The sequence below is a fragment of the Hylobates moloch genome, unplaced genomic scaffold (assembly GCF_009828535.3).
Source record: "Hylobates moloch isolate HMO894 unplaced genomic scaffold, HMol_V3 SCAFFOLD_16, whole genome shotgun sequence".
NCBI classification, from domain to species: Eukaryota; Metazoa; Chordata; class Mammalia; order Primates; family Hylobatidae; genus Hylobates; species Hylobates moloch.
Window position 1 is genome coordinate 54,858,471 of NW_026652291.1, and position 23,279 is coordinate 54,881,749.

The window sequence follows — 23,279 nt, forward strand, 5'->3', positions numbered from 1 at the left end:
TTGCCACCTTCTTTTCATTTGGCTCTCTGCAGTTTATCCTTCAGGTCTCAGTTTAGACATTGCTTCTTTCCGATCTACCAAGTCTAAAGTATCCCATCTGTGTAGCCACATAGCATCCTGAACTTCCTTGTCATAGCACTTAAAATACTACCCTGTTGTATTTCCTGTTTTCTTGTCTGTATGTCTTCATTAGCATATAAACTTCTTGAGGGAGGAAATGTTTGTCCTGTTCATGGTTGTATTACCAAGACCTAGCACAGTACCTAGCACAAAGAGAAGCACTCAGTACACATTTATTGAAGAATAAATTCATAAATGCATGTATACAGATACTTGTTGGTTGATGGATACTGGATATTTGCTTTGGCTGGGTTTAACTGATTGTGATAGGTTTTGCTGTTGAATAAGTGACATAGCAAATGAGGACAAACCCTTGGTGAAATGCTGCAGAAGGCCGTGTGGAGTTTCTTAGGAGTCTCGTCCTGACTGGCTGGTTAACTGAAGAGAACTCATCTAGGTGGATACACTAGAGAGTCCTGAAATTATGTGACTCACCTAGATGATGATTTCAGAGCCAGAGAGTGATCTGCTCTAGGAAAAGCTAGGATAGTTCTTTCTGAATAAGTTCTAAAGCACACTAATCTTCTCTTGCCTTCTCTAGCACTGGAAGACGCAACGCAGTGAGGAGTATGAAGCGGAAGGTAAGAGCCGAGTGTGTCAGGACGTGCCTGGAAGGGAAGGGCTGCCAGGTGCTCTCCATACCCCGTCTTTCTGATCTCTTATGCTGCAGGCCAGCTGGGAATTAACATTAAGAACAACAGCAACAAAAAATTTATTCCCAATTGATAGCTTTCAGTTTTAAAATCCTAGCATTTAATATCATGCAAGAGATGGTAACTAAGATATATAATTTCACTTACGGGCTGATTTCTCTCTTATACAGACTTTCAGATTAATTTTCTAACAGTCTTAAATAGTGACCTATTAAAATGCATCCCTTGGCCAGGCACAGTGGCTCACGCCTGTAATCCCAGCACTTTGGGAGGCCAAGACAGGAGGATTACTTGAACCCAGGAGTTCATGACCAGCCTGGGAAACATGGCATACCCCGTCTCTACTAAAAATAGCCAGGTGTGGTAGCACATGCCTGTCATCCCAGCTACTCAGAAGGCCGAGGTGGGAGAATCCATTAAGCCTGAGAGTTGGAGGCTGTAGTGAGCCGTGATTGTGCCACTGCACTCCTGCTTGGATAACATAAGAGACTGTGTCTCAAAAAATAAAAATAACAACATAAATAAATTAATTAATTTAAAAATGCATCCCTTGACAAGTTTCAAATGTATTTAAGAAGCATCAGAACACGTTGATCCTGTGGCCACCAGATGGCACTGTGGTTCAGCTAACAGAACCTCAGCCCAGTTCACAGCCCTCTGTGGATTAACTGTACTTAAGTGTAATTACAACCTGTTCTCTAGGTTGAAACGCCACAGCAGTAATGGGCTTAATTCCTGTCAGTAAAGAGTGGGAGTAGCACTAAATACTGCTTTCAACCCTCTGAGGTTCTTCCAAGCACACAAAATTGTGCCAGTAATTATCTCATGTTTAAGTAATGACTTTACAGAATCTCTAATGTGTAAAGCAAAATTTAGAAGTGAGGGCTTTTAATAGAGAATAAATAAGCAGTTTTGATTTTTAAATAAGTAGTTTGATCCTTAAGTCTTCCAATGAAATTTACCTTAATGTATAGATAACTGGGAACTTATGGCTTGCAACCATTGATTTTTTTTTTTTCTTTCAGTTGGACTGTTGGTTTCTGTATGTCAGAATATTCATATGTAAGGATTTGGGAACAGGCTAATCTTGAGACTTTTATCATGAAATTATTTTCTTTTCAGTAAAAGATGCTGTAGTACTTAGACTGGAAAGAAAGTGGAGGTAATACATTCTGGTAGCTATAGTTGAGATAGAGCTTACAGAGTTCTCGATAATGGCCCTCAACCAGCCTTCTGTTATGATCGCTATAGCCTAAGCTTGTGATGTGCTCAGTTGAAATAAAACAAGCCTAGAACTTTGCAGTATTGCACAGGAGATTATATTTATTACACAAGTATGACTGTCAGGGAGCCAAAAGAACCCATTTACTCTAGTTGCAGCCTTAGAACCATTGATTCTGTTTCATGGGAGCTTCAGAACCAAATCAAAATGGAATTGACATTTATTGCCTTTTTCTTATAATATTTATTTTCAAAAAGCACAGTTTTCTTTAAGAATAGGCACTCTCTCTGCAATTCCTTTGGAAACCGTGCAACTTATGCTTCTCTCTCAGGCCAGTTAAGGTTTTGGAACCCAGATGACTTGAATGCTTCACAGAGTGGATCTTCCCCTCCCCAAGACTGGATAGAAGAGAAACTGCAAGAAGTTTGTGAAGACTTGGGAATCACCCGTGACGGTCACCTGAACCGGAAGAAGCTGGTCTCCATCTGTGAGCAGTATGGTTTACAGAATGTGGATGGAGAGGTAAGCCTCGCAGTATAATTCAGGAATAATAATGATGGTAAAAGCGTAGCTGGCCACAGGCTGGGAACAGCTGTAGTGTGGTTCTCTGCAGCTTGTTAGACTCCATTTTCTTTTTTCCTAAGAAGTCATTCATGAAGATTCGGTCATCGAGGAGCTCTTGTTGTGTTGTGGAAAAGAAAAACTGACAAGAGCTGACACTCACCCAGCTATTATAAGCTCACTGTGCTAGGCAGGTTACCCCATGTGAAACTGTCAGGCACTAGCTCTGTGTAGCCATGATGTCAGATGTATCTGTAGAGGTGCCATTCGCAGAGTCAATTGTGGGAAACGTGGAGGAAGAATTAAGCAAGGATTTCAGTAGATTTGAGTTGGGGGAGTATTTTGAAGGCCAGAAGGATAAATTTAAGTTTTTGGAAAGAACATCTCAATATCATCTCTGAGTTCTTAAGCAGATTGAGCAATATATAGAAAAATCTTGCTTGCTGACGAGGAGCTAAACTGCTTTTACATATTGGCATGAAGAGAGCCTTGGGTGAGAGCAGCCAGCAGCCATTACAATATTCTGGTCATGAGAAAATGGTAAAGGGTAGATTGGTTGTTTTGAAAATACTAAGAAGAGTTTTGAAGGAGCCCCCAAAAGACTCTTCTTTGGTAAAACTCTGAGCTTTATGTTTTCTAAAAAATTAAGAGAGGAACTGATAGGACTGGGTGCATGAATGGCCGTGAAACATAAGAATAGAAATAATTCGCCAGGCGCCGTGGCTCACGCCACTGTCTTCCCAGCACTTTGGGAGGCCGAGGCGGGTGGATCACGAGGTCAGGAGATCGAGACCATCCTGGCTAACACAGTGAAACCCCGTCTCTACTAAAAATACAAAAAATTAGCTGGGCGTGGTGGCGGGCGCCTGTAGTCCCAGCTACTCAGGAGGCTGAGGCAGGAGAATGGCGTGAACCCCGGGGGCGGAGCCTGCAGTGAGCCGAGATTGCACTACCGCACTCCAGCCTGGGCGACAGCGAGACTCCGTCTCAAAAAAAAAAAAAAAAAGAATAGAAATAATTCTACGATGTGCCTTTCAACGAGCTGAAAATAAGGATTGGAGAGAGTTAGGTTAGGGCTACAGTTGTCGCTTTGGGAATCTTTGATTATAATGATATTTGAAACCATGCTTTCTGCTTGCTCGGGGGATAAGTGGTATTATTTTTCTAAACAGATAATAGAAATATTTGTTTAGTGGTATTTTTCTAAACAAATAATAGCTTTTGATTTATTATTAAAAGTTTTCACGTAGCCTAGCTTACAGAAATTTTTTTTTGTTGTTTTCCCCTTCTTCCATGTATATTTGACCATTGTATACCTTTTGTTTACCTTTTTAATGGCTTAGTGGTAATTTATTTTTCATTAGTGACTATTAAGTCATAAAATTAAATTTATTCTCCTGAATTGTAAATCAGTGCAATATGCAGAACCTTGGGTTGTTTTTGCCAAAAAATATTGCACAAACTTGGATTATTTATCGAAAATCAATTCTTGGAATAAACTGTAGCCACTTGTGGAGAGCTGCATTTTCTTCTGTGGTGGTTTCCAAAGCTCAGGAAAAGAAGTAGCACATTTAGTTATTTTCCTCTGGCCTGAAGACAAGTAGAGGATTGCTCAATGAATATAGCTTTTACTTAGTGTTTTTCCTGCTAAAGAAAAATAGGGAAATTCTATAGTACTTAGTATTACTAGCTCTAAACCACAGAGGAGCTGGAAGTTCAAGATGATCTCATTTACTTGGAATCCTAAAATTTTACAACTGAAAGCCATTTTAGATTTAGTCACCTCTCATTTTATAGGTAGAGACAGTGAAATCATGGCTGTTCCTTGCTTTCGTGAAGGGGAACTAGAGTCACTGTCTTATGCCTGTAACTAGCACACTCCTTTCCGAAAGCAAGAACAATGACAGGGCAGAGAGGCAAACCAGCATGCCTGATGCCAGATCTGGCCCCAAGCCTATTTTATTTGTCATGCCCAGTGTTTTTAAAATTGAACTTTTTGCTACATTGAAAAAAAAAATCAGGAGATTTTTCTAAAAATCCAAAGATTTGGCTCCATTTTATGGGCAGTAAGATGCAGCCAGCTCCTTTGGAGAGGACATGCACTCCTGTGTTCAGTTTCCCAGCACTCACTACTTTCTGATGTCTTAAACCCATCTTGCCTCATTCGTTGACATCATCTGCTGGGCCTCTTTGAGTGTTTGGGTTTGTGATTATTTTCCAACTTACACTTCAGTAAACCAGTTTATCCAAAGACCTGGTCCATGTAACAATAAGAATGTCCTCACAGTTCCAGAGACAGCTCCTGCTCAAAGTGTAGAGCGTGCCCTAGTTGGCCATTTAACTGGCATTGTTTTCTGCGTAGCTCCCCCCGTCTTCTGAATCCACACTCTTTTATTCATCACTTGCCCAGTCCACCATCTAAAATAACCGGAAGGACTTTCTAGGTGCGAGGTCTTTAGGCAGTCTGGAAGCTGTGCACTGATTTGGCTAATGTCACAAGGTCAAGCAGTGTGGATCTAAGGTTAGAGCCAAACTTTTAACCTTGTTAACTTCAGTCAACACACCTGGACTTGACTGTAATTTCTGGTATGAAGGTCCTGAAAGCCTTGTCCTCCAAGAAAATATTATTTTGGTTGATAAGAACAGGATAGAAAAGTTAAGGGATCTTGGCAACCTCAGAATCTTGCCCCAAATATCTTTCCATTGATTTGATCCTCTTTTAGGAATTGTTGCTTCTTGCAAACGTTTCCACTCTTTAGAATGGTTTTCTTGTTTCAGAGTTCCCTCCAGAGGAAGTCGTATGAAAGCAAGAATGGAAACTAATGTTTCCTGTTGGGTGTGAATTGGGGGAAAAAAGGCATTTGAGATGAAAGAATTGCCTCAAGCCCTTACACGAAGAATGAAATCAACAATAATGAGATGGTACAAATCCTAGCAGTAGTCCAGATTTACAAAATGAATATTAGTAGTTTGAGAATGTGTTGCAGAGAATTTAGGCCTGTGTTAGAATGAGTCCAGTTGTAGGCTCAAATGCAACAAGAGCAATTTGTTGCTTATTCTGTCTCCTTACTGCTCAGTGGCATGGGCCTTAACGGGGAGCTTGTTAGAAATGCTGAATCTGAGTCCCCACCACCAGAATTACCATATTAGAGTCTTCATTTTAACAAGCTCTCCAAGAGATTTCCATTTTGTACATTGGAGGCATGTTCCTATAGAAACATTTTAACCCCAGAATAAAGAGGAATCTGACTGTTAGTGGGAGGGCTTTGCCTTTCCTCCTCGTTCTGTGGCTTCAATGATTCACGTTGCTCTATTTACCTTCTCATTCCTCTGTGGAGCTAGGGAACCAGCCATTCCCAGGCAAGCCTCTAGATGGGGCTGTAGCCCAATCTCCCCTTCCCTATTACAGGACAGGGGCTATTTGATTACCATCAGAGGGTGCGGACTAGCCAGTCAAAACTCCCTTGCCTTTACATGTCTTGGAACCCTTCTATTGCACACACATAAAGTCTTGTTTTTCCTGTGCTAAAACATTAAAGCAAAAAGCCAACACACTCAGTATTGTTACAAGTAAGGTTCTAAACCCCAGGTTATGGATTTCAGATTCCAAATCTTAATTGTAATCAGATCATTGTAATCTGTCCCAGACCAAATTCTGCTGTGCTAGCCTACCAATTTCAAAAATTCAACATAAAATATCACCGAGAGTCACCACAGTATAAAAGTGTAACAGATGTCCAACCACTTTCTACTGTTACAACACTGGGAAGCTGTATCTTTATATTATTTAGGTATTTTTTTTAAATTTGTAAGAATAATGTGTAACAACATTAAAGACTGCCTATTGTAGGAGTGTAAAACAGAATATAGTTAATTGCTAAATTGCATAAGATTATGAAGATGTTGGAAATTGACTTTTATTGAGTTTATGGGAAGGAGGAGGGCATATCATTACTGGAAAGGGAAATCAGTAAAGTGAGAATAAAGGGGCATAATTATATTTCTGGAGTCCTGGGACCAACCATGGTACTGATTAGTATTGGCCGGAAGTATACTTTGGGCCTTGTATACTTGAATGGAGTATTTAAAATATGTGATGACTCTTTTCTAGATGCTCGAGGAAGTATTCCATAATCTTGATCCTGACGGTACAATGAGTGTAGAAGATTTTTTCTACGGTTTGTTTAAAAATGGAAAATCTCTTACACCATCAGCATCTACTCCATATAGACAACTAAAAAGGCACCTTTCCATGCAGGTAAAAAATAAGCAAAAGTGCTTTCTTTGTGAGTAAAAGTTAGAACCCATTTAAGTAATGTCTAATAAATTAATCTGTTGTCTGAAGCTAAATACTAAGGAAAGAGAGGGAAGCAAAAGAAGAATTAGAAAGACTTAACCATTAGGAAGGAAAGGTTGGGTTTGAGAAATGACCATAAATTACAGTGGGAGGACCACTCATTATGCCTTGTCATGTCAGCTCTGGGTCAGAAGAAACCTGGTGTTAATTAGGGACATATCTCGTCTATGTCATAGAACTCTCTACCAAAACAGTTGGTTTTGATAAGCTCTGTAGGCTTGACTCACTTGGGAACCGAGATCAGAGAGGCTGCATGACTTTTTTCCTGGCACCGTAAATTAGAGAAACATGCCTTCTACCCATCCTGGTCAGGGCTGACCAATATCTTGTTGAAATGCCTGGAATCAAGCTAGGCTTACTCAAGTCTCTTCCTCCTTCCAGTCTTTCGATGAGAGTGGACGACGTACCACAACCTCATCAGCAATGACAAGTACCATTGGCTTTCGGGTCTTCTCCTGCCTGGATGATGGGATGGGCCATGCATCTGTGGAGAGAATACTCGACACCTGGCAGGAAGAGGGCATTGAGAACAGCCAGGAGATCCTGAAGGTGTGGCAGCTGAAATTGAGAAAAATGACAAACTGGAGAAGGGTTGAAAATTTTCAATTTTTTTTTTTTTTGGAAACTGTGATTTGATTTTATTTCTCCTTAATGGTACTTCTGTTCACAAAGTCTTAAAGATAAAAGGTAACTTTTTTTAGCCCTTTTAACCAGGAGCCTTTTGTTAAGTACTTTCCATGTTTTTAACCCCAGATTATTGACCTGAGAAATACTCTTACAATTGTGTTTATTTACAGGGCCAGATAGTTTTGTTGTTGTTGTTATTGTTTGTTTTTTGGGTTTTTTTTTTTTTTTTTTGAGACGGAGTCTCGTTTTATCACCTGGACTGGAGTATAATGGCACGATCTCGGCTCACTGCAACCTCCGCCTCCTGGGGTTCAAGAGGTTCTCCTGCCTCAGCCTCCCACGTAGCTGGGACTACAGGCGCACACCACCATGCTGGGCTATTTTTGTATTGTTAGTAGAGACAGGGTTTTACCATGTTGGCCAGGATGGTCTTGAACTCCTGACCTCAAATGATCCACATGTCTCGGCCTCCCAAAGTGCTGGGATTACGGGCGTGAGCCACTGCACCTGGCCGAGATAATTTTTTTTTCTTTTTAACACAAATAACCATGTTATGCTTTGCTTAGAGAAAACTTAACTATGTTCTAGACTGATGGCTGTTCCTAAGCAATCACTAAAGCAATGGAATTGTCTAATTTCTAGATCATTGTCAGCTCTCAGAGTTTGTATAGCTTTCAGGTTTTCTGCTTTCAGAAGATGGAATGAATGATTTGTTTTGGAATTTATGCCTTGCTCTGATTTCTAGGCCTTGGATTTTAGCCTCGATGGAAACATCAATTTGACAGAATTAACACTGGCCCTTGAAAATGAACTTTTGGTCACCAAGAACAGCATTCACCAGGCGGCTCTGGCCAGCTTTAAGGCTGAAATCCGGCATTTGTTGTGAGTTGAGCAGAAGGTTCGCCTGCCCCATTCCCTTTTCTACTTGTCCAGCAAGTCATTTGGATGCCTTGGATAGACATCCTTCTATTCTGTATGCAAATGTTGCTCATCTTCTATCCAACTGCTGCACACATCTTCCTTAAACTATAGGAAAATTAAGGAGAACTTAGATTGACATGTAGGCTTTTGAAGGGAAGGGTGGAATGCCTTTTTGCTTTGGGAGGGTTTTGGTTGTCTTAGTTTTGCTTCTGTATTGATGCAAGCCAGATGAGAGCTTTTCTGGGTCTACTTGTTGCTTAGAAACAGTTTCCCATTAACTCAGTGTACTTCTGATCCTAGGGAACGAGTTGATCAGGTGGTCAGAGAAAAAGAGAAGCTACGATCAGATCTGGACAAGGCCGAGAAGCTCAAGTCTTTAATGGCCTCGGAGGTGGATGATCACCATGCGGCCATAGAGCGGCGGAATGAGTACAACCTCAGGTGAGGCCAGCAGAGTGAGGCTCCTCCTCACCCACCACCCTGGCCCAGGGCAGTGGTGCCTGCAGCTGCAGGGGCAGAACAGTGCACTGGGGACTTTTCTGGCCAGCCTCTTGGCCACACCTTGCCGGAGTGACTCAGATATGGTCAAGCCCTAAGGGAAAGCAGGGTACACTAGATATTTTATCCAGGTGCTTTTCATCTCTGTGCCTCTGTGTTTCCATTTTTGGTAGATTGATTCTGGGACTTCTGAAAGACGTGGTGGCAGCTTGTCCATTTTTCTTCCTTACAGGAAACTGGATGAAGAGTACAAGGAGCGAATAGCAGCCTTAAAAAATGAACTCCGAAAAGAGAGAGAGCAGATCCTGCAGCAGGCAGGCAAGCAGCGTTCAGAACTTGAACAGGAAATTGAAAAGGCAAAAACAGAAGAGAACTATATCCGAGACCGCCTTGCCCTCTCTTTAAAGGTAATCATCTTATTAGTTCTGTGGTCTGCGTCCCTGCTGGGAACACCACGTGGAAAACTATAGCTTTGGAAGCGGGCATGTTTGCACAGGGTTCAGTCCAAAAATCCTCCAAGTTTGCCCAGCTGGGTCTTCACCCAGACTTGGCAGGGCCCTGCTAAAATCTGGATTTCAGCAGGGCTACCCAGGCTCCTGCTTTGCTCACAGTATTGATTAGCATCTCTTGTTCTTCTCTCGCACTGTGGGTTCACTAGGTCTTCAGGGCTGTTTGGCACCTGGCTGACCCCTTGATTCCTCCCGCTGCTACTCCAAACCTGGCCCTCACCCTCAGATCCCCATCTCCTCGCCTGCCCGCCCCCCTCATTCTCAGCAGATGGTCTTGCCTCCTGCTACATGGATGCCTGTTTCTCCCGGCCTCCAAATGTGCCTTTTCTTCTCTTTTTTTTTTTTTTTTTTTTTTTTGAGATGGGGTCTCACTCTGTCACCCAGACTGGAGTGCAGTGGTGCAGTTATAGCTTACTGCAGCCTCAAACTCCTGGCCCCAAGTGATCCTCAAGCCTCGGCCTGCCAAGTAGCTGGGACTATAGGCTCATGTTATTATGCTCAGCTAATTAAAAATGTGTTTTGTAATCCCAGCACTTTGGGAGGCCAAGGCAGGCATATCACTTGAGGTCAGGAATTCGAGACCAGCCTGGCCAAAGTTGTGAAACACTGTCTCTACTAAAAATACAAAAAATTAGCAGGGTGTGGTGGTGCATGCCTGCAATCCGAGCTACTTGGTAGGCTGAGGCAGGAGAATTGCTTGAACCTGGGAGGCAGAGGAAGTTGCAGTGAGCAGAGATTGTGCCACTAGACTCCAGCTTGGGCGACAGAGCAAGACTCTGCATCTAAAAAAAAAAAAAAAAAATTGTAGAAACAGGGTCTCATTATGATGCCTAGGCTGGTATCAAACCCTGGCCTCAAGTGATCCTCCCACCTCAGCCTCCAAATGTGCCTTGCCTCTCAAACATCCTCCCCTGTTTCCTGTGTCTCAGTGAAAGAAGTGGTCCTTCTCTTCGCTGGACTCTTACACCAGATAATAAGGTGCAACAGCTCTGGAGTCAGGCTGCCTGGTTCAGATCTGGGTACCACCACTTACTGAAAACTTTGATCAGGTTCCTCAGCCTGTTTCCTAATGTTAAAAATAGGCACCATAATAATACCTACCCTATAGCATTGATGTGTGGGCTAAATGAGATGAGTCACATACAGTGTCTGGAAAATAATAAGTACATATGAAATGTTTGCTGTTATTGCTATCGCAAAAGGTTCTTGATATTCCACACATCAAAAACTGAGCTAATTATCACTCCCTAGCCATCTAACTGTTTCATCTCGTGAATTTCTCCCTAATCAACATCAACACCATGAGGTGTAAGTCTCAGAAGCTAAAATTCCTCGTCATCTTCCCTCATGATTACTCATCAGTCTGTAAGTTATGTTGATGCTCCGAAGTGACTCTCAGATTTATCTCCTTCCTCTGCATTTCCCCAGCCTCTGATTAGGTTCAGAATTCATCATGATGTCTCAGCTAATTAATGTGTATCCTGAACAGTTCTTTCTTCCATCTCTTCCACCTCCATATGGCTACCAGTTACTTAACTAAAGATCAGTTACAATCATGCTGTTACCACCCTTTGCAAAAAAACAACAAAAACAATGTGTTAGCAGTCAAGGCTCTTGAAAAGGAGCTCGTCCTCATACCTTTCAAACTTGAGCTGCTGCCACCAAGTCCCAGTGCCATGCTCTCCCCCACCCCACTGCACCTACCCCAGCTCTCTCCCTGCCTCAGAGGGCAGAGCACATTTATGCCCCTTCACTGCTTTCCCCAACACTGCAGGCCAAATTACTTTTTCATTCCCATTACATTTACTTTTTTCTTGCCAAGAGATAGCACATTTCCTACTGGGTCATATAGAGTTGTATCCACATCTGCCTCCCTCCCCAAGATAACAACAGTATCTGATTTGTCAATCTCCAGAGCACCAGCACTGCCTGATACACAGAGATTACTCTGTGTTGTTCTAGCCTGTACATTTAGGTGTACTTTGAAAGATTAATGTTATAGAATTGGCATTTTAGGGGAAGTTAGTATTTTTTAAATGCTCTAAGTACATTTTTTTTTTTACTTATATTGCTGTATGAGGGTGTGAACTAGAATATACTAAAAATATACTGGCTCTGTATTCTTTTGGCAAAATGTGCTTAGAAAATGATGTTCTTCCAATCAGCCTTTAACACTGGAAAAGAAAAATGTCAAATGGCATGTCTGTGTATGTGTGTGTGTGTGTGTGTGTGTGTTTTGGCAAATGTGGTTGGAAATATTTCTTAAAAATTATATACAGATCCTTTTAAAAAACTTTTATGGATTTTAGTTGATGTGTTATTATAATATAAACATATACAAATTATGAGCAATTTATATGTACAGTTTTTACATCTTTAAACCAAAATAAATTTATAAATTAAATATACACCAAATCATAATATCAATAAATTGATTTTAGAGTTACTTTACTTTTTTTTGTTGTTGTTGTTGAGATGGAGTCTTGCTGTGTCATCCAGGCTAGAGTACAGTGGCGTGATCTCGGCTCACTGCAAGCTCCGTCTCCCGGGTTCACACCATTCTCCCGCCTCAGCCTCCCAAGTAGCTGGGACTACAGGCACCCGCCACAACGCCCGGCTAAATTTTTGTATTTTTAGTAGAGATGGGGTTTCACCATGTTAGCCAGGATGGTCTCGATCTCCTGACCTTGTGATCCGCCCACCTCGGCCTCCCAAAGTGCTGGGATTACTGGCGTGAGCCACCGTGCCTGGCCTAGAGTTACTCTACTTTTTATACTTTTTCTGAGTTCTCTTTTGCTGGCAGCTGAACAAGGTATTTTGTAATCATTTTCTTTCATTTGTCAATATTATGTATTGAGAATATTTTCATATTCTACTGCAATGCTGTCCAATAGATACACATATGTGGCCTGCATTATAATTTCAGTTTGCAAGTAGCCACATTGAAAGGTGAAAAGAAACAGGTGAAACTAATTTCAGATAATCTTGTTTAATCCAGTATCTCTAAAACATTATCATTTTGACACATTATCAGTATACAAAAAATATTACTGAGCTATTTTACATTTTGGGGCTATTCAAAGTCTAGTGTGTATTTTAAACTTACAGTTTGTACTAGACACACTTCAAGGGCTCAGTACCCAGTATGGCTACTAGCAGCTACCTGTTTTGGACAGCACAGTTCTACGTGGTCAAAAACAAAAGGGCAAACTTATTTTGTTGTTATAAAATAGATATCAACCTTTTATATTTACTTTTGCCTCCTGTAGTCTACTACAGCTTTTAAGATAGATGAACATCTTTAATCTACAGTACTGATTTATGCTGTATATAAAATAATACCACAGTTTGCTAATTTCTTAATCTGTACCACATTTAATTTCCCCATACTTGTTCAGGAAAACAGTCGTCTGGAAAATGAGCTTCTGGAAAATGCAGAGAAGTTGGCAGAATATGAGAATCTGACAAACAAACTTCAGAGAAATTTGGAAAATGTGTTAGCAGAAAAGGTAAACCTGTTCAAATCTCATTTCCTGATAGGCAGCCTATTTTATGTAGTTTACTCAAAAGAACGGAACCAATGCCACCAGAACATTTTTATTAGGGAATTTTACTGGGGTAGCTAAAGGGTGCTCTCACTTTTGTAGGGATATAATTTACTAAGTTGGTTATGAAGGAGAATACTGCCTGGCACTGAGAAATGATGCCTGTGTTCATCGAACACGTCACTCTAGTGCGTCTTCCCCATCACCCAGTTGGTGGTGTTCGTGCTTACATGTCACATTCCTATCATACTCAAGAGACTGGGTGAATACCAGAAACTGGGCCTTTGCTGTGTTGGGTCAAAGAAGGACACTCGGGAAAAATTACAGCTTTGCCCTTTTCCCCTTCTAGTTTGGTGACCTCGATCCTAGCAGTGCTGAGTTCTTCCTGCAAGAAGAGAGACTGACACAGATGAGAAATGAATATGAGCGGCAGTGCAGGGTAGGTAGACAAAGAGAACTGAGTAAGTGCAGGAGTGCCTGGGTTCAGACCCCAGCTTCCCCGTTCCCTAGCTCTGTGACCCTAAGCAAGTCACTTCATCTGTGGGTACTTCCATTCCTCATGCATGAAATGGTAAAAATAAAAGTACCCACCACAAAAGGCTGTAGCAAAAATTCCATCAGTGAGTATATGTGAAGTGCTTAGAGCAGAGCCAAGGATCGAGTTAGCACTTACATAAATGTTAGCTATTAACATTATTACTCAAAAACTAGCCTTTCCTCATTGATCACTGCAGATCTAATCTGATGTGATTTGGTTTCGTCCTGTGGGTTTTTTTTTTTCTGAATACATTTTTTACTCCATTTATTTATAAAATACAAATGAAACAGAAACCACTGAAGTCTTAGCTAGTAAATCATTCCCAATTTCTTCTAGGAGAGATGGAAACATTTTTAGAAATAACAAGAATCTTTGACTTAAAAAAAATTCCCCTGAAGTTAGGAATTTGAATTTTTTTTCTTAAACCAGAAACACGTGTTTATTTTAATGAGACAAATATAACTGAGTTCCAGCTACTTAGATAAAAAGTTTAATTGTGCAGAGATGAGTAAAACAATCATATTATGAAGTTACTTGCAGCCCTCCTTTTCAGGAAATATACATACATGGTTAAGAAAACATTTCTACTGCTTTTATAATTAAATTTTAGCTCTTGGTTCTAATTAAATAGAGGTATTTTCTAAATGTCTTTACATTTAATGAATTCATCAGTAAAATCTGTCAGCTCTACCTTCAGAAATTCCCCCAGTTCATCCACTTGTTTTCTTTCTTACTTTTTTTTAAGACGGAATCTAGCTCTGTCACCCAGGCTGGAGTACGGTGGTGTGATCTCAGCTCACTGCAACCTCCATTTCCTGGGTTCAAGCAGTTCTCCTACCTCAGCCTCCCGAGTAGCTGGGATTACAGGCGTCTGCCACAACGCCTGATTTTTTTTTTTTTTTTAAGTAGAGACAGGGTTTCACCATGTTGGCCAGGCTGGTCTTGAACTCCTGACCTCAGGTGATCCACCCACCCAGCCTCATCCACTTGTTTTCTTAACAGCTTTATACACTATATGTTTTATCCATTGAAGGTATAAATTCAGTCTTCTATTGTATTGACAGGATTGTGCAAACATCACCGCACTCAAGTTTAGAACATTTTCATCACCCCAGGAAGAAACCCCTGCTCCACTTAGCCATCATCTCTCCCAAGCCCCCCAGTTCTAGGCAATTATTAGTGCACTTTCTGTCTCTACAGATTTGCATATTCTATACATTTCATGTAAATGGAATCTTACAGTATTAGCCCTTGTGACTGGCTTCCTTCATTTAACATAATGTTTTTAAAGTTCATCCATGTTGTAGCATGTATCAGTTCTTCATTTCTTGAATAATATTCCATTGTGTAGATATACCACATTTTGTTCATTCACCAGTTAATGGACATTTGGGGGGTTTTGGCTATTATTAATAACGCAGCTGTGAAAATTTGTGTGCAAGTTTTTGTGTGGGCATATATCTAGGAGTAGAATTGCTAGGTTATATGGTAACCCTCTGTTTAACCCTTTTAGGAACTGCTAAACTTCTTGCAAAGTGGTTGCAGTTTTATATTCCCACTAGTATGATAGTTCCAATTTCTCCACTTCTTCACCAACAGTCATTATTGTATGTCCTTTTGATTCTAGCCACCCTAGTAAGTGTGAAATGGTATCTTATTGTGGCTTCGTTTTGTATTTCCCTGATAGGTAATGATACTGAGTATCTTTTACATGTATTAGTCATCTGTGTATCATCATTAGAGAAATATCAATTCAGATTATTTGCCCATTTTAAAAATTGTCTTATTATTGAGTTATAATAGTCTTTATATATTCTAGTTACAAGTCCCTTATCAGATACTTAATTTGCAAAACATTTCTACTTTCATGATAGTGTCCTTTGAAGCACAAAAGATTTTGTTTTGATGATATCCAATTTATCTTTTTTGTTGTTGTTGTCGCTTGTGCTTTTGGTGTCACATCTAAGACCTGTGTTGGTTTTTAAATCCCAGGTACTACAAGACCAAGTAGATGAACTCCAGTCTGAGCTGGAAGAATATCGTGCACAAGGCAGAGTGCTCAGGCTTCCGTTGAAGAACTCACCGTCAGAAGAACTTGACGCTAACAGCGGTGGCATTGAGCCCGACCATGGTAAACACATTCGGACAGGCTGTAGATAAAGCCTTTACCCTTGTTTTTAGAACTGTGGTTCAATATAAAATTGCAAAACTTTGGCAACTTGAAAAAAGAAAAAAAAAAAAAAGAATTTGGCCATTACTCTTTTCTTGAGCTGTTTCACTTGTGGTTCTGGTTTTTCATTTGGCCTTGAAGTTTTTATGAGAACATTTCCATCTGATTTTGATATGCGTCAACAAAGGAATGGAAGAATCAAACCACGAGGGTATTTGCTTTGTTTAACAAAACAAACAAAAAACTGGCTGCAAATCTGGGAATCCAGGCCTTGGGAGTATTAGAATTCAGACACTGAGCTATTGCTGTCCCCTTGGAAGGGTGTGCCTAACTCATATGAAGATGGTTTTGGAGAGCAGGCCAGCCAGAAACTACAGAATCCATAGCTGGTTTTCTTATACTGGCTGTGCTGAATGTCTGTATTGCCTCAGCAGAACAAAGATGATAAATAAGGGCTGGCCTCCTGCGCCTTTGAGGAAGATTTTGAGTGGCAAGTTTGGAAGGCAGAGTTTGGGAGCCTCCCGCATTAACTATGAGCTCCTTTCCTCTCTCCTGATAGCCTACCTCTTTTCTCGGGGGTGTTGAGTTTAAATTTCAGAGACAGCTCATAATCAGTTATTCTGTTATAAATAACTTTCCCCAGTGCTACTGGGGATAGGAGTGTCGTTCTTACACAGGTTGTTTATTCCTCCTCTTACTGCAGAATAATTAACAGACTGGGGAAGGAGGAGACGAAGAGGCCTTAAGACCTCCCCTCTGATTCTTAGCTCATTCTAGTCTGAGGATCTCATAATATGATATATCTCGGCAGCTGTTATGGACTTTTCCATAGATGGCCAAGTGTTGGGGTTGTTCCTCATGAGGACAAGAAGCTGCACCATCATGGTGTGGCTCACACCCTGGGTGTTACTTCTCAGTTGGGAATATGCCATCAAATATGAAGAGAAGACCCAAAGCAAGACTGCCAGTTGCAGCTGCTAGACCTATACCCAAGAAAAGTTCCTTTCTTCCATCTGCCTGTGTATCCCCACATCCAGAGCTATTTTGGGTCCCACTGCCTTAAGAGATTAGTCATAATCTTTTCTTCTGTGTACAGGCTCAGCCCCCAACTTATGCTTCACATTTTCAGTGTCATTCTCAGTTATCATCATGGGCAGTTGCAGAGATGAGCTCATGCATGAGTTAAGAATTTCTACCCACAACTGCCTGTATCCTGGTTCCTAACCTATGCCCTATTTTTTAAAAATTTAGCTGATAATTTAAAATGGGGATCTACTCACACTCCAGGAAATTCATAGGAAATAGCCAGTCTTCTGTAATGTTGAGTGATGGGTTATGGATAGTGTGACCCATGAAGCTAACTCCTCAAGGCATAGCAACAAGTATGCTGGCCATTCATTTTCCTGCCACATCGTCATTCAGTATTTGTTGGATGGGTAGGAGTCTGGTTGGTTTGACCAAACTACCTCATGCTGTTACCTCAATTTGCAGCATTTGCATTAGGAGGTAGCCACCTTTAAGCAACAATTTCCACCCCCGCCCCCCACCACCTACTATTCTAAGAGGTGGATTCTATTAAGGTTTTTTCCACTGCCTGTACATGAAAGAATCTGTTCACCTTCATTTCTTCTTGTTTGCCCTAATGCTTGAAAAGAGAAAAGACTTCTCTTGGCCTCTGTTATTTCCTATTAGTTCACATCTCTGGTAATTCAGGCTGAAAATTATTCCTTAGTTAAACTGGATGTCCCTCCTCAGATGCCACATTGTGTTATTGAAAGAACCTGCTGCAGGATCAATGAGTCCCATGTGTTTTCAGGGCTCGGTTCTGAAGAATGCAATCCATTGAATATGAGCATTGAGGCAGAGCTGGTCATTGAACAGATGAAAGAACAACATCACAGGGACATATGTTGCCTCAGACTGGAGCTCGAAGATAAAGTAAGTCCTTGCCACCAATCCACTTCTCTAATTTCTTTTGGCTCTGACAGCCTTATGTGTGTAGGGCATTTCCAATTCTTTTTTCTCATAGAGCAGCACATTCTATGTTGGGAACCCACATCCTCAGGATGCTTTTGTAGGCTGACAGCAAGTCCCTTTTTTTCTGGAGAGTTTCCCCAAAATGTAATATCTTCAGCCCTGGCAATCACGGAACTTGAAGCTTGAAACCCATTATATTATCTCCCAATTTCTTTTTTAAAAACATCTCAGTGAAACCAAAAAAAGCCCTTTGATGTTGCATTGCCTACCAAATTAGGTACAAGTTCTGAACCTTGGCCTCTAAACTCTTCACCATGAGGCTTCAACTTACGTTTCCAGTCTTCTCTTACACCATTTTTTTGAGTTACCTTATCCTCCAGCTAAATTGGGTAGTTCCCAGTTGTCCATCAAACTCTGTCCTCTTTTGCTTGTGCTGTTGCAAACTATGCTGATATTAGTTTCTTTCTGCCCCTCGAAAGTCTACTTACCCCTCAGGATTTATATCTAATGCTGCCTCTTGCATGAAGCCATTCTTTAATTTCTCCAACTAAAATGTGATTTTTTTCCCTCCTTTGAATCCCTGGGTTACATTGTAGCTCTTTTTTCTATACCTTTAATTTTCTGCCTCCTACTGTACTTATAGTTGTCATATCCATGTCTAGACTGGTTTCTCCTGGATAGCAGGGACTGTATCTTACCCAGCGTTGTGTTCTGAGGCCTGCAAGTACCTGATAGGTGTTCAATTAATATTTAATTAAGTATTTTAAGACCCAGCAGGGTACAGTGGCTCATGCCTGTAATCTCAACATTTTGGGAGGTCGAGGTGGGCAGACCACTTGAGCCTAGGAGTTCAAGACCAGTCTGGGCAACATGGTGAGACCCCATCTCTACCAAAAAAAAAAAAATTAGGACATGGTGGTGTGTGCCTGTAGTCCCAACTACTCAGGAGGCTGAGGTGGGAGGATTGGTTGAGCCCAGGAGATGGAGATTGCAGTGAGCCATAATTACACCACTGCACTCCAGCTTGGGTGACAGAGTGAGAACCTGTCTCAAAAAATATATGTGTTTCAAGACTCAAGTTTACAGTTGGAAAGGATGCATGGGAAGACAGAGGGTATCTATGTGCAATGGCTGCTCAGTTCTTAATAAAGTTGTTCGGACACTAATAAAATTCAGCCACTTGAAAGAGATATGTAAACCATGCCTGACTTAAATATCCTGCTTAAAGTGTTGAATTCAGTTACTTTAAAACAAAATAGGGAAATGAGAAATGTCTTGTGCGGAAAAAAAAAAAAAAAAGTACTTGCTGCTCCATCACTTCACATTCAGTGACCTTGAGCTGAGTAATCTTGTGGTGGTGTCACTCTCTGCCTTCAGGTGCGCCATTATGAAAAGCAGCTGGACAAAACCGTGGTCAGCTGCGAGAAGGCACAGGAGAACATGAAGCAAAGGCATGAGAACGAAATGCACACCTTAGAAAAACAAATAAGTGACCTTAAAAATGAAATTGCTGAACTTCAGGGGCAAGCAGCAGTGCTCAAGGAGGCACATCATGAGGCCACTCGCAGGCATGAGGAGGAGAAAAAACAACTGCAAGTGAAGCTTGAGGAGGAAAAGACTCACCTGCAGGAGAAGCTGAGGCTGGAACATGAGATGGAGCTCAAGGCTAGACTGACACAGGCTCAAGCAAGCTTTGAGCGGGAGAGGGAAGGCCTTCAGAGTAGTGTCTGGACAGAAGAGAAGGTGAGAGGCTTGACTCAGGAACTAGAGCAGTTTCACCAGGAGCAGCTGACAAGCCTGGTGGAGAAACACACTCTTGAGAAAGAGGAGTTAAGAAAAGAGCTCTTGGAAAAGCACCAAAGGGAGCTTCAGGAGGGAAGGTAAGAAAGTGAAGGGAAATGGAGCTACCTGGGGTGCCATCCCTCAGGGCATTAGAAGTGCCAGTTGTGGCTGGGCGCGGTGGCTCACGCCTGTAATCCCAGCACTTTGGGAGGCCGAGGTGGGCGGATCACGAGGTCAGGAGATCGAGACCATGGTGAAACCCCGTCTTTACTAAAAATACAAAAAAAATTAGCCGGGCGTGGTGGTGGGTGCCTGTAGTCCCAGGTACTCGGGAGGCTGAGGCAGGAGAATGGCGTGAACCCAGGAGGCGGAGCTTGCAGTGAGCAGAGATCGCGCTACTGCACTCCAGCCTGGGCGACAGAGCAAGACTCCGTCTCAAAAAATAAATAAATAAATAAATAAATAAATAAGAAGTGCCAATCGCTTAAGAGACTGGGAGAAATCAGAAGGCATAGTAGCCCATTGATTGAGTAGATTCTTTTAAATATTTTTTACTGTTTTTGCCATTGTTTTGATGTGAACCTACCTTGGGATGATTGGAACTGTTTTTATTTTGTTATGTTTGTAAAAGAGGGAAGTATTCCTCGTATTAAGATTTATTCTACCTCATAAAGCTCAAGAGGAGGATAAGATTATCCCAAAAGTGGTTCCTTCCTAGTTCAATCCTGTTGCTTTCTGAGAAAAGCTATTAATAAACTGGATTCCAGGCAAGGTTACATTTCCTCCCAGAGTTAAGAAACAGCACTCCGTGCTTACCTTCCTCATGTGAAATCCCAGGTTTATTTGAGGGCTTCGTTTCATCACATCCTGATTGACTTGGTGCTGCCTCGTTAAGTAAGAAGCAAAAGCAGAATGAATTTGTTAATATGTGTCATTTATGTGACTGATATCCTATAATGCATGCTTAATTAAAATGAAGGAATGGTATATATTTCCCAAGTTAGGGATTAGATTAATATACATTTGGTCATTTGTCTTTGGTTTAAAAATCCATAAACAAATACATCCGGGAGTATGCCAGAGAAATTAGTTTCTAAGATTTCCCCCTAACTCCAGAGAGGTAAGTCTTTTAAGTGAATTATGGCTGCCAGTCTTGGCCTTCAGAAATGAGATCCCTTTCCAGTATAAATGAATCACATAGGAGTAAGTTAAGACCATTTTTAGAGAGTATTTCAGTTGTTTGCTCAGCAGCTTTCTCAGTGCATGGGAAAATGGTTTTTGTTTGCTTCTGGAGTTGGCGGCAGTTTCAATAATGCTGTATGTTGACTATATTTAGGGAAAAAATGGAAACAGAGTGTAATAGAAGAACCTCTCAGATAGAAGCCCAGTTTCAGTCTGATTGTCAGAAAGTCACTGAGAGGTGTGAAAGCACTCTGCAAAGCCTGGAGGGGCGCTACCGCCAAGAGCTGAAGGACCTCCGGGAACAGCAGCGCGAGGAGAAATCCCAGTGGGAATTTGAGAAGGACGAGCTCACCCAGGAGTGTGCAGAAGCCCAGGAGCTGCTGAAAGAGACTCTTAAGAGAGAGAAAGCAACTTCTCTGGTCCTGACCCAGGAGAGAGAGATGCTGGAGAAAACATACAAAGAACATTTGAACAGCATGGTCATCGAGAGAGAGCAGCTACTCCAAGACCTGGAAGACCTAAGAAATGTATCTGAAACCCAGCAAAGCCTGCTGTCTGACCAGATACTCGAGCTAAAGAGCAGTCACAAAAGAGAACTGAGGGAGCGCGAGGAGGTCCTGTGCCAGGCAGGGGCTTCGGAGCAGCTGGCCAGCCAGCGGCTGGAAAGACTAGAAATGGAACATGACCAGGAAAGGCAGGAAATGATGTCCAAGCTTCTGGCCATGGAGAACATTCACAAAGCGACCTGTGAGAAAGCAGATCGAGAAAGAGCTGAGATGAGCACAGAAATCTCCAGACTTCAGAGTAAAATAAAGGAAATGCAGCAGGCAGCATCTCCTCTCTCCACGCTTCAGAGTGGTTGCCAGGTGATAGGAGAGGAGGAGGTGGAAGGAGATGGAGCCCTGTCCCTGCTTCAGCAAGGGGAGCAGCTGTTGGAAGAAAATGGGGACGTCCTCTTAAGCCTGCAGAGAGCTCATGAACAGGCAGTGAAGGAAAATGTGAAAATGGCTACTGAAATTTCTAGATTGCAACAGAGGCTACAAAAGTTAGAGCCAGGGTTAGTAATGTCTTCTTGTTTGGATGAGCCAGCTACTGAGTTTTTTGGAAATACTGCGGGACAAACAGAGCCGTTTTTACAGCAAAACCGAACGAAGCAAGTAGAAGGTGTGACCAGGCGGCATGTCCTAAGTGACCTGGATGATGAGGTCCGGGATCTGGGAAGTACAGGGACGAGCTCTGTTCAGAGACAGCAAGTCAAAATAGAGGAGTCTGAAGCTTCAGTAGAGGGTTTTTCTGAGCTTGAAAACAGTGAAGAGACCAGGACTGAATCCTGGGAGCTGAAGAATCAGATTAGTCAGCTTCGGGAACAGCTAATGATGTTATGTGCGGACTGTGATCGAGCTTCTGAAAAGAAACAGGACCTACTTTTTGATGTTTCTGTGCTAAAAAAGAAACTGAAGATGCTTGAGAGAATCCCTGAGGCTTCTCCCAAATATAAGCTGTTATATGAAGATGTGAGCCGAGAAAATGACTGCCTTCAGGAAGAGCTGAGAATGATGGAGACACGCTACGATGAGGCACTAGAAAATAACAAAGAACTCACTGCAGAGGTTTTCAGGTTGCAGGATGAGCTGAAGAAAATGGAGGAAGTCACCGAAACATTCCTTAGCCTGGAAAAGAGTTACGATGAGGTCAAAATAGAAAATGAGGAGCTGAATGTTCTGGTTTTGAGACTTCAAGGCAAGATTGAGAAGCTGCAGGAAAGCGTGGTCCAGCGGTGTGACTGCTGCTTATGGGAAGCCAGTTTAGAGAACCTGGAAATCGAACCTGATGGAAATATACTCCAGCTCAATCAGACACTGGAAGAGTGTGTGCCCAGGGTTAGGAGTGTACATCATGTCATAGAAGAATGTAAGCAAGAAAACCAGTACCTTGAGGGGAACACACAGCTCTTGGAAAAAGTAAAAGCACACGAAATTGCCTGGTTACATGGAACAATTCAGACACATCAAGAAAGGCCAAGAGTACAGAATCAAGTTATACTGGAGGAAAACGCTACTCTCCTAGGCTTTCAAGACAAACATTTTCAGCGTCAGGCCACAATAGCAGAGTTAGAACTGGAGAAAACAAAGTTACAGGAGCTGACTAGGAAGTTGAAGGAGAGAGTCACTATTTTAGTTAAGCAAAAAGATGTACTTTCTCAAGGAGAAAAGGAGGAAGAGCTGAAGGCAATGATGCATGACTTGCAGATCACGTGCAGTGAGATGCAGCAAAAAGTTGAACTTCTGAGGTAATGTATGTACACCTTCTAGACGTCACGAATCCCACAGAGCACCTCACCAGATCTAACTTCCACTGCTTGCCGTGCCTAGAGAAACTAACCTGTTAGTCTTCAAGAAGAGAGCAGTACTCTCTAGACTTCCTTCTGCTTCTGTGCCGTGTTAACAAATAAAATAACCTTGTTTAGGAGGCATTCCCTTCCTCTGTAGCAAACAAATGTTCATATGGGGTGTGAAAGTTCACAATGGCGAGTGTTTGCTGTTTAACCACGTGCATCCTCAATGTACCTCTTTAACTTTTTTCTTTTTTTTTTTTTGCTAAGTGTTACTTTCCTCAT

General features: G+C 41.7%; 1 protein-coding gene across 7 annotated transcripts in view; it reads left to right on the top strand.

Moving 5' to 3' along the window:
* The window catches only part of NIN (ninein), a 77,171-nt gene that overhangs the window by 17,590 nt on the left and 36,302 nt on the right, over positions 1–23,279 (top strand). For 4 of the 7 annotated variants that reach the window (XM_058429276.1, XM_058429278.1, XM_058429274.1 and 1 more), the window contains exons 2-14: positions 662–701; positions 2,327–2,517; positions 6,668–6,814; positions 7,295–7,462; positions 8,286–8,422; positions 8,762–8,902; positions 9,192–9,366; positions 12,867–12,977; positions 13,363–13,452; positions 15,544–15,682; positions 17,538–17,659; positions 19,076–19,578; positions 20,817–22,952. In XM_058429276.1, coding sequence (XP_058285259.1) covers positions 662–701; positions 2,327–2,517; positions 6,668–6,814; positions 7,295–7,462; positions 8,286–8,422; positions 8,762–8,902; positions 9,192–9,366; positions 12,867–12,977; positions 13,363–13,452; positions 15,544–15,682; positions 17,538–17,659; positions 19,076–19,578; positions 20,817–22,952 — 4,100 coding nt within the window. Of the gene's footprint in view, positions 1–661; positions 702–2,326; positions 2,518–6,667; positions 6,815–7,294; positions 7,463–8,285; positions 8,439–8,761; positions 8,903–9,191; positions 9,367–12,866; positions 12,978–13,362; positions 13,453–15,543; positions 15,683–17,537; positions 17,660–19,075; positions 19,579–20,816; positions 22,953–23,279 lie in introns of those variants that run through there. The other 3 variants (XM_058429275.1, XM_058429280.1, XM_058429279.1) reach the window with 3 other exon arrangements.